This window comes from Muscardinus avellanarius (genome assembly GCF_963383645.1).
Source record: "Muscardinus avellanarius genome assembly, chromosome: 10".
In the NCBI taxonomy this organism is placed as follows: Eukaryota; Metazoa; Chordata; class Mammalia; order Rodentia; family Gliridae; genus Muscardinus; species Muscardinus avellanarius.
In genome coordinates, this window is record NC_137796.1 from 53,957,851 (window position 1) to 53,970,056 (window position 12,206).

At 39.6% G+C, this 12,206-nt stretch overlaps 1 protein-coding gene across 1 annotated transcript in view; it reads left to right on the forward strand.

Annotated features, from left to right (window-relative positions):
- The window catches only part of LOC308268473 (cytochrome P450 2B11-like), a gene marked incomplete at both ends in the record, with an annotated part of 45,066 nt that extends 38,529 nt beyond the window's left edge, over positions 1–6,537 (forward strand). The window contains one exon of the mRNA XM_080703597.1: positions 6,397–6,537. Within this exon, the coding sequence (XP_080559723.1) occupies positions 6,397–6,537 (141 nt within the window). The remainder of the gene's footprint in view (positions 1–6,396) is intronic.
- Positions 6,538–12,206: the final 5,669 nt, after the last annotated feature.

A 12,206-nucleotide genomic window follows, 5' to 3' on the forward strand; every position in this document is an offset into this window, starting at 1 on the left:
TGTGCATGTATGCCTCTGATATCTTATAATCCATTAAGATGTATGACTACAGCTGGGCGTGATGGCGCACGCTTGTAATTCCCCGCGCTTGGGAGGCGGAGACAGGAGGATGGCGCAAGTTCGAAGCCAGCCACGCTGGCATAAGAGACCCTGTTTTAAAAATATAAAATAGGTCTGAGAGTGTAGCCCAGAGGTAGAAGGGCTTCCAGGAACCCCAGTACCACCAAAAAAAAATATGTATGACTACAGTGCACCAATACAAAATTTTTAATAAAAATAGATTAATTGCTTAAAACAACACTTCTGCAGTGGATAACTTAGGTAGAAAGAGGTGCAGAATTGCCAGTTGGCAACTCAATGAGCTAGCAACAAGGTGAAAGCCAAAAATATAGTTTCTAGAATATGAAGAGAATAAAGCCATCGACATTGGCAGTGTTGAACATGCTGTGCCTCAGTGGAGACAGGGAAGCTCTGCTCCAAAAATCTGAAAGATATTCTGCAACCAAGTTTAAGAAAAGCATATGCTGGCTAACAAATTCATGATATATGAGCAGAAATACACTCAGATGGAAGCGTACAATCACAAACACATAAAAGTCAATCACTATGCCAAACATGAAAAGGAGGGAGAGGGAATAGGGTGGTTGGGGAAAGGCTAAATGAGTGATGTGCACATGTGCGTGTATGCCTCTACCATCTTGTACCCCATTAAGATGTATAACTTCATTGCACCAATAAAATAAATAGGAAAAATTAAAATAAAATTAATTTGGATATAAACTAAAAAAGGAAAATAAATAAAATTTCAAACCAAACTAAAAAAGATAGGAAGAAAGAGAGAAAGAAAGAAAAGCTCCAGCACTCCCCAGAAGATGTGATTCTTTTTGTTAGTTTTCCATTGCTGTAACCAAAATATCTGACGAGAACAACTTAGGATAAAAGGCTTATTTGAACCCACAGTTTCAGAGGTATGTGTATGCTTGGCCAGTTCCAGGACAGAAACTTGGAGACAGGGTATGGTGAAGAAAGCGAAGCTCAACTCATGGCAGTGAGGAGGAGGGAGGAAGAAAGACAGAGAGACACAGATAGGTGATGAATAGGTAGGTAGGTATGTAGGTAGGTAGAGAGATGATAGATATGATAGATGATAGAGATAGAAGACAGAGATAGATGATGATAGATAGATGATAGATAGATGGTTGCTAGATAGATAGATGATGAATGATAGATGATAGATGATGATGATAGATAGATGATGAATGATAGATGATAGATGATGATGATAGATGATGAATGATAGATGATAGATAGATGATAGATAGATAGATGATAGATAGATAGATAGATGAATGATAGATAGATGATAGATAGATAGATAGATAGCACAGAGAGCAGCCAGGGACAGACTCTGTCCTCAAGGCCACGGCCCCAGTGACTGTACCAGTATTGGGAATGGCCTAGGAAGATTTGAGAAAGCTCTGATTATTAATAGATATATTTCAGAAATAATTGTGTTAAAATGGCAGACCTGGAGAGAGAAAGGCTTGGCTTTGGTCAGGAAGCAAAGAGCTATTGAACTTAGATTGACTTAGCTAAACATAATTAGTCAGTCAATAAGAGAGGGGAACTAGGCCTTTCTCCATCTAAAGACAAATCTACATGATTAGATAAGCTAGCTAGGATGGGAGGAGGGTCGACCTTCCTGAAAGGAGACACCTTGCCATACCTTGCTGGGGGAGTAACCTTACAGGGACATTTACTATGTCAGAATTACGTAAACAAGATGGAGGTCATGGGTATAAAAAGGCCGGTCCACCGTGCTGTATCTTGTGTGGGGCATTCATTTGAATCACCCCCATGCCATTCTAGCATGGGGCTGTAACTATCTTCTGTGTTTCTATCTTTTTAATAAACTTCTTTAAATCTTCAGCAAGTGTCTGAGCTATGTATACTTATCCTTAGCTCAGGACAAGAACCTGTGGTTTTTCTGTTTTTCGGTTTTTTTGGGTTTTGTGTGTTTTGAGGGAAAATGGTCCGGAACCCTAACAGGGGTTCTCAGGGACAGTTTCCCCAAAACCATAACATTCCCACACCATAACATATTTCACCGTAACAGTGACCACCTCCTCCAGCCATGCCTCACCTCTGAACCTTGCTTATTGCCAATATATGAGGCTGTTGGGGTTATCCAAATCCAAACCCTAACAGTGGTTAAAGTGGGGTAGCAGTGAATGCTGGAAGAGACTCTTTGTTAGAATGTCTTGAGTGGCAGAGTAGAAAAAGTTTTCAACTGTTTTTTCATATTTTACTCTTTATTTTTCCTCATTTTTTCACTATTTTTGGTATACTTGCTTCTTGAATACCCAAGGGTAAACTGCCCTGTTAGTCGTACTTTCCATTGAATCAGTTAGTGTCCATGCCATAGGTCAATCTGGGACTAAAAGTGAAACAATAACACAGACTAGGGATAAACTCGGGGCTTAAAATTCAGTCTTCAGATTGGAGAGAACAAAGTGCAATTTTATTTTAAATTCATGATCTGACCTTGGGGGTAAAGAGTATGGGTTACTGGGAGAAACTGGGACACATCAGGATCAGGAAGTAGGCAGTGGCCCTCATGTCACCTCCCCAAGACCAGAAGGGATAGATAATAGGCTAAGCCATTCCACATACCTTCTACTAGCACATGGACTAAGACTTTTGGAACAAGAGGTATGATGCAACCTAGAGCAGTCTACAGATGAAAGAGCTGGCCAGCAGCCCTGCCAGATGTATGCTACCATCCCTGACAAAATAACAAAGCTATTCTGAGAGTAAATTCAAATGAAATAGACAGCACACCCCTGCCAGATGTGTCCTTGGAAGGAGGGCAGAGCTCAGCAATTGGACTCCCCTAACAAGTTTGACCAGCTTGGGTCAGAGGTAGAACATACAAACAACACAATAATGGTGCCACACAAACTTTCTCACAGTTGGAAGATTCTAAAATTGAAAACCTGGGGGAAAGTACTGCAAAAAGAAACAAAAACATATATGATAGCAATTGCATTAACTGGATGATATTAACTGATTCACAGTGCTATCCACATTTTGTGGCTTGTCAGATTTTTTCTTTCTTTTTTTCTTTCTTTCTTTCTTTCTTTCTTTCTTTCCTTCTTTCTTTCTTTCTTTCTTTCTTTCCTTCTTTCTTTCTTTCTTTCTTTCTTTCCAATACTGGGTATGGAAGCCAGGGGGCATTCTAACTCAGGGATACACTCCCAGCCCCGATTTGGGGTGTGTGTGTGGGTGTGTGTGGGGGGGGGGTGGGCGTGGATGTAACAGGATCTCACTGAGTTGCAAAGGGCATTGCTAAGTAGCTGAGGCTCCTACCCTTCCATTTCAGCTTTGCTGAGGTTTCCCCTCCATTACCTGGGGTCCCATTGGTATTCCTAATACTCCCTAGTTTGGGCATATTAGAGAAAACATAAGTCCCTTCTCTTTCAGTGCTTGGCTGATCTCATTTAACATAATGTTCTCCAGGTCTTTCCATCTTATTGTAAATGACATGATTTTGTTCTTCTTTTTAGCTGAGTAGAATTCCATTGTGTGTATTTCCCATAATTTTACAATCCATTCATCTGTTGATGGACACCTAGGTTGTTTCCATATTTGGCTATATGAACATGGGTATGCATGTGTTACTGTAGTTCTCTGATTTCAACCCCTTTGGAAAGATACCCAGAAGTGGTATAGTTGGATCATATGATGGATCCATTCCCAGTTTTCTAAGGAATCTCCACAGTGATCTCCATATTGGCTGAACTACTCTGCACTCCCACCAACAGTGTAAAAGAGTTCATCTTTCCCCACATCCTCACCAGCATTTGTTGTTATTTGATTTCTTTATGCTTGCCACTCTGATTGGGGTTAGAGGGAATCTCAGTGTAATTTCCCTAATGGCTAATGATGTTGAACATCTTTTAATGTATCTATTGGCCATTTGTATCTCTTCTTTTGTGAAGTGTCTATTCAATTCAATTGCACATTTTTTGATTGGGTTATTTGTTTTGTTAGTATAGAGTCTTTTGAGCTCTTTGTATATCCTGGATATTAGCCCTCTAACAGAGTGGTGGCTGGTAACAATCTTCTACCTTTCTGTAGGCTTTCTTTTTAGGTACTTGATGGTTTCCTTTGATAAGAAGAAACTTTTTAGTTTGATGCCATCCTACTTGTTAATTCTTGCTTTAATTTCCTGTGGTTTGGAGGTCTTGTTGAGAAAGTTATTGCCTGTGCCTATATGTTGGAGTGTTGCCTTATGCCCTCCTCTAATAACTTCTTGGTCTGTGGTCTAATTTCTAAGTCTTTGATTCATTTTGAGTTGATTTTTGTGCACAGTGAGAGGTAAGGATTTAGTTCCATCTTTCTACAAATGGATAGCCCGTTCTCTCAGCACCATTTGTTGAAAAGGCTTTGTTTTCTCTAGCATATGAGTTTGGCCCCTTTATCAAAGACTAATTGACTATAGGTGTGTGGGTTTGTTTTTGTATCTTCTATTCTGTTCCACTGGTCTGTTTGCCTGTTTTTGTGCCAATACCATGTTATTTTTTTCCTACAACCTCTTTGAAAGAAGAGAGTACTCCAAGAAACATACATTATTGAAAAGCAAATCATGTATCAACATATGCCATAACCATTATTAATAATGAAGAAGGTTGAGGTTGATTAATGAAAAAGCTATATCTGGATATGTATAAAGGTATGAAGGTAGCATGGTTAACCTGGACACTCATTGTTGGGAGGGGGAGGGGAAGTGGGAGGTGGAAGAGGGCACCAAGCATAGTCTGAATGTATGCAATTTTCAATATAATCTACATAAAAATAAATAATAAATAATAAAAATCCCAGACAAAAATTCAAATTTTTAATTGTTAAAATGATCAATGAATTGAAGGATACCTAGCGAATGAATTAAGAGAGAAAGACAGGATGTAAAAAGCATATCAATAACGAAATAGAGATTACAAAAAAGAACTAGACAGAAATCCTGGTAAAGAAAGACAATAAATCAAACTTCAAAATCAGTTGAAAGAAACTGGGCATGGTGGCGCACGCTTGTAATCCCCGCGCTTGGGCAGAGACAGGAGGATTGCACAGGTTCTAAGTCAGTCGTGCTAGCTTAAGAGACCCTGTTTCCAAATAAAAAGTATAAAATAGGTCTGGGAGTATAGCCCAGAGGTAGAAGGGTTTCCAGGAACCCCAGTACCACACACAAAAAAAATCAGTTGAAAATCTTACCAATAAATTACACCACATAGAAGACAGAATTTCAGACCTTACAGACAAGGTATGTAAAGTTGAACCCTCAGTCAGCAATAAAGGAAAAAAGTAACAAACCATTATCTGAATATACAAACACTGGGACATTATGTGACAAAATTGAAGAACCATTGGAATCAAAGAGAAAAATGAGATACAGCCTAGCGGAACTGATAATATTTCTAGTGAAATAATAGCAGAATTGTTTCCAAACATTGGAAATTAAGTGAACATCCAGGTACAGGAAGAATTCACAACTTCAAATGGACGAGATCAAAAAAGAACCTCTCCAAGACACATTATAATTAAAACAGATACTACAGAATAAGGATAATTTTTGTGTGTGTGTGGTACTGGGGATGGAACCCAGGGGCCTTCTACCTCTGGGCAACATTCCCAGCCTATTTTATATTTTGTTTTGGAAACAGGGTCACAGTAAGTTGCTGAGAGCCTCATTAAGTAGCCAAGGTAGGCTTCAAACCTGCATGATCCTCCTGTCTCAGCCTCCCAAGTACTGGGATTACAAGCATACACAACTATGCCTGGATTTTAGGAGAAAAAAAATTTTTGTGGTACTGGGGTTCCTGGAAGCCCTTCTATCTCCAGGCTATACTCCCAGACCTAATAATATATATATATATATATATATATATATATATATATATATATATATATATATATATATATTTTTTTTTTTTTTTTTTTTTTTTTTTGTGGTACTGGAGTTCCTGGAAGCCCTTCTACCTCGGGACTACACTCCCAGACCTATTTACATTTTCATTTTGGAAACAGGGTCTCCTAAGCCAGCGCACGGCTGGCTTCGAACCTGCTCGATCCTCCTGTCTCCGCCTCCCAAGCGCGGGGATTACAAGCGTGCGCCACCACGCCCGGCTATATTTGTTGTTGTTTTTTTCTGGAAACAGGGTCTCCTAAGCCAGCGAGGCTGGCTCTGAACCAGCGCGATCCTCCTGTCTCCGCCTCCCAAGTGGCGGGGATTACAAGCATGCGCCACCACGCCCAGCCTTAGGAGAAAAAAATTTAACACTCAAGAAAACTAAGAAGTGCCGCCAGTGGAGCATCAGTATTAAATTTATCACATAGTTCAACTGTATTAAAGATATTTATGTGAGCACTCCATCCCCTCCAGTACCCGGCTACGAGGAGCAGTTTGCTCAGACGCCAGGCACCCCAGGCCATGCATCTTCTCAACTCTCGAGATGTTATGAAAAGGAAGAGAATTAAAAACCCTGATGGGGGAGGGGAAGATGGTGACTGAGTAAAGCAGCTTCTACAAGTACTGCTGACACTCAATCTCCAGCATCAAAAATAATGCCTTACAAAGTCAGAAAATACTATCAATAGAGGAATAAAAGCTACCAGTACAAGAGACAGAAAATAAAGAAGTCTAGAACAACCAGAGAAGTGAAAAAGAAATCACCCCGCCACCGCAGTGGCCACCGCACTGACACCATCTTGCCTCACAGAACCAGACTCCAGAAAAGAAAAGCAAAGGAGCTAAAGGAACCAGTTGCAGTCCATTCAGATGTAATCCAGCAGTTCTTTCAGTGCAAAGACGAGCTAAAATTTTCAACAGCGAAGCCCATCAAGGTCTCCAGAGAGAAGATACACCAGCCTCATGGCTGAAGGCGTGGCAGTGGCAGTGACACCATATTGCCATCAGCAGCAGTGAGTTCACCATACCCAGGTAAGCTCCAGCAAAAGCTACAGCCCAGAACCACTACAATCATAAGTGAAATTGCAGACCCTACAGGAAAAATCCCAGTATTGCACCCTCAGGGACTCAACCAGCTTTGATAAACTCTCTAGGTCAGAGATCTAGTGGTTCAATGCACTGCAGGAGTAGGGGTGGCAGAAATTACTACACCCTAGTCGCATTTCCCTGAAGGAAAGCACCCAGCCCGGCGCTCTCAGAGTCTAGCACAGCTGCAACAAACTCTCTGGGGGTGAGATTTTGCAATACAACTCAGGGAAGGAGTGGTGGCGGCAAAGATTGCCACACACCCCCAGAGAACCAGAGCACAGTAAGTGAAGTTGTGGTAAACTGGAGAAGAACCCAGAGAAGGTGGGAGTGGGATTTGCTGTTGATCATATCAGAAGCTCAGACAGACTCAGGCTCAGCTCAGTGGAAAGTGTGGGGAGAATCTTACCCTTAACTCTAAACCCAATGAGTAGGATTGCCAGGAATACCACAGACATCCCAATTGTAAGGAAAAGGGAGAAGTCAGACTAGCCCAGCCCTAGCTGTGTAGAACTGAGACTTCTACATTGAGTTTGGTCTCAGATGCATATGCTACCAAGAGAGGCAGGTAGAGACCTAGAATCCAAATCTATGGAAAGTGTGGAGGGTGATCTTGACTCGATATTAATTCCAACCCCTTTGAAATCAACCATCTGTGGGAATTCCCTTTAAAAGCAGGAAAAGATAAGAATTCCCACTATCACCACTTTTTTAATATAGTCCTCAAGAGTAAGAAAAGGGAAAAAATACTGAAGAAGGCAGAAAAATGGAGACCATTCAAAATGCAATCAATAGAAAATACCTACAAGTACAATAGATACTAATCCAAATATGTCAATAATACATTAAATGTGAATAGTGTTAACTATATCAAATAAAAGACAGAGACTTACAAGGTAGATAAAAATTAGAACTGTCCTGCATGTTGACTGCTAGAAACCCACTAGAAATATTAAAATAGAGTGCTCACTTCAACAGAACAAACACTAAGACTGGATGATACAGGGATGATCAGCAGGGCCACTACAAGGATTCATTAAGTGATTCACATTTATACCTATCAGAACTGAAAATATTTCAGCAGAAATTCAAAAGGCCAGGAGTGTTTTGAATTATGTACTTCAAGAGCTGAAAACTAAATCTCACTAGAAGAGTTAATAATCAAGTGACAATTAGGAGATAATCATAATTTGAAAATCAATAAAATGGCAGGAATTGGACAGCCAATACTTTTAATAAAACCCTAAATGTAAATGATATTTATTCTCCCATTTAAAATTAAGACTTAAGGTTGGATTTTAAAAACAAAACTCACTGGGTGTGGTGGTGCACGCTTGTAATCCCCGCGCTTGGGAGGTGGAGACAGGAAGATCACACTGGTTCGAAGCCAGCCTCACTGGCTTAAGAGAAGGGTTTCCAGGAACCCCAGTACCACCAAAAAATTAAAAAATTTTTTAAAATCTCAACAGTTTGATACCTCCTCCAATTAACACAGCTCACCAGCAAAGACATATACATGTTGGGCATAGTGTCACATGACTGTAATCCCAGTACTTGAGAGGCTGAAATAGAAAGATTGCAGGTTGGAAACAGCCTCAGCAATTTAACATGGACTGCAGCAACTAGTGATATTTTGTCTCAAAATATAAAATATAGGATTGGAGTGAAGCTCCAGAGGTAAAATGTCCCCTGGTTCAATCCTCCCATACACACACCAAAAAAGGAATGCACATATTGAAATAGAAAGGATGAAAATGATATTCCATGCAAATAGAGTCAGAAATCAAGTAGAGGTAATATATTCAGATCTCACAAAGCAGACTTCAAACCAAAATTAGTGAGAACAAAGAAAGTTACTACAGACTGGTAGAATGATTCAATAAGGTATAACAAACATTGGTACACTCAATTTCAGAAAATGAACACTACTCAAATTAAAGAGACAGAGGCCCCAACAATAATGCTGGATGACTTCAATACCCAACTCTCACAGTTAGATAAGTCATCCAGACCAAAAATAATCTGAAAAAAAACATTATAGTTAAACTTACACTACTGATCAAATGTACTTGTTAGACAACTGCAAAATATTCCATCCAACAACAGTAGAATACACATTCTTTTCAGCAGCTCATGGAACTTTCTCCAAAATAGATAATATTTTATTCCATAAATCAATTATTAACAAATTTAAATACAGCTAACTCCTTGCATTATAACCAGATCATAAAGCAGAATTAGAAATAAAGAGCAAGAGAAACTATGAAAACACCTGGAGATTAAATAGTACCTTCTGAATAATCACTGTATCATTAGCTAATTACGGAAACTTTTTTTAATTTTCAAAACATACCTAAAAGATTTCCAATGCTGACTTCCAGGAAGATGGCAACTGAGAAAAGCAGGGCTTACGAGCCCCGCTAACAACTAATCTCTATTACCACAAAATCAATGCCTTTCATAGCCAGAAAACACCTTCAGCAGAGAAACAAAAAATATAAATACAAGGGACAGAGAAAAAGAGGGCTGAAAAATGAGACACCAGAAAGAAACCAGACCGCAGTGCTGCAGCCGGAGCCATGGCACAGAACGGTGCGGGCACCATCTTCCCTTGCAGCACCAGGCTGCAGAGAGGAGGGTTACTCAGAACGGAGCTCAAAGCCACAGAGGAGATATGCCGGCCTCACGCCCGAGGACGTGGCAGAAGCACATTATTGCCGGCGGCAGCGGCGAATTCACCAGACAGCACCAGACCAACACACTCAACAGCCCACCAGGCTCCAGAGAGGAACAGGAGACAGCGAGCCGAGGTGAGCCGCTGCGGATCAACCGGGTGGAATACGGCAGATTTTTTGGCGCAGGGAGTGTCTAAAGCTCCCAGGGGCTGGGCTCAACACACCCTGCAGGGACTCAGAGTGGAGCTCAAAACCAGAGAAGAAATATGCCAGCCTCACGGCCGAGGGCATGGCAGTGGTACCATATTGCCACTGGCGGCAGCAGCAGCAAATTCACCAAGTCCACTACAGCTCCATCAGCGCACTTAACAACCGTGAATCAAATTGTGCCCCCTAGGGGAGAAATCCCAGTACTGCACTCCCAGGGACTTGACCCAGTGGAGAAGTGGCAGTGGCAGAAATATGACACCATAGTCACAAATCCCCACAGGAGAACGACCAACCTGGCACCCACCATGGCCTAAAGCAGACTCTATTGACTCCCTGGGTCTGAGACTTTGCAATACAACACAGTAAAGGAGTAGTGGTGACTGAGATACCACAGACTCGAGATCCAGAGCACCTTAAGTGAAGTCGTAGTGACCCAAGGGAAGAACCCAGAGAAGGCACAAACTCCCGAAATCTTGGGGAAGAGGAATAACAATGGAGCAATGAATGCCCACAACCCCACAACTTCAAAACCTGATAAAACAGAAATTCAGAGATTTCTAGAAGATCAAATCAGGAAAATAACTGTAGAAATAATAGAGGTGTTTTGAAAAGAATTCAGAGAGAGCCAAAGAGAGATAAAGGATACAATTAATGAAGTAAAGGCCTCAATTCAAAGTACAAACAACCGATTAGACCACATGGAGAATAGAATCTCGCTCCTAGAAGATGATCATTCAAAAAATGAACACATAGTTTCTAATTTAGAAAAAAAAATCGACAGCAGGAATCTGACATTGAAGAAATATGGGCCCATTTTAAGAGAGCTAACCTAAGAATAATTGGAATAAAGGAGGGAAAGGAAGGTGAAACCAAAGGGATCAATAATCTCTTCAAGGAAGTAATAGCAGAAAATTTTCTAAACATGGAGCAAGAGTTTGATACACAGGTCCAGGAAACTTATAGAACTCCCTTTAGACAGGATCAGAGAAGAGGATCCCCACGCCACATAATTGTCAAAATGACCAATGTGGAAGCCAAGCAGAGAATCTTAAAGGCAACAAAAACAAAGGGCCAAGTGACATTCAGAAGCAAACCAATTAGAATCACTCCAGACTTCCCAAACCAAGTCATGAGAGCCAGAAGGGCTTGGAGTAACATATTCCAAACTCTGAAAGAAAACAACTTCCAGCCAAAAATTTCCTACCCAGCAAAACTTTCTATCAAATTAGATGAGGAAATAAGAAGCTTCCATGACAAACAGAAACTGAAGGAATTTATGTCTTCAAAACCAGTGCTAGAGAAAATACTCAAAGAGATTAACTACAAAGAAGAAATAGGTAACACACACCAGAACCAGAGAAACAAGATTTTCCATCCAACAGACAACTAAGACTGGTTATCTTTGGAGATTCATTATTTATGTTAGTCTTTTGCCTATTTCTAAAATGTATTGTTTGCTTTTATTGTTGCTAATTTTTAGGATTTCTAGTTGGAATATTAATATACCTTCAGATATAGCATTTGGAAATATTTTATCCCATTCTATCAGTAACTTTGAACTCTGTTTACATTGTCTTTGGATATACAATATCTTTTTGCTATTTTTTTAGGGAGTTTGTTTACCCTTATGTTTCCTGTGCCATTTAAATCATATCCAATAAATCACTGCCAATTTCAATGTAGTGAGGTTTTATGACCCAGATTTTCTTCTAAAAGTTTATAGTCTTAAGATTTATATTTAGGTCTTTTATCTATTTTGAGTTAATGTTTGTATATGGTGTTAGGTAAGGGTCCAATTTTTTTTCATGTAATTATTATTTTTCAACAATATTTAGTTAAAAGATTATTATTTCCTCTACCAAATGTTCGTGGAAACCTTGTCAAAAATAACTTGACAATATATGGAAGAATGTATCTCTAGGCTTTAATTTAACTCCAATGGTTTATATATCTTCCTTTATAACAGTACTACACTGTTTCAATTATTGTAGCTTTATATGGTTTGAAATCATAAAATATACATCTTGTAGCTTTGTTCTTTTTCGAGATCGTTTTGGGTATTTAGAGTCCATATTCCATATTAGGACAGATTTTTTCTGAAAAATAAATAAATAAATGTATGATAGTTTCACCTAAAAAAAAGAAAAAATATTCTCTGGTAAGAAAGAAAGCAAAAAGAAATATTGAAATGTTATCTTTAAGTCATCAAAAGCTTGGTATCAGACAAATGAAACTGTTATGTGAGATTATTGCCAAGACATCCTGCT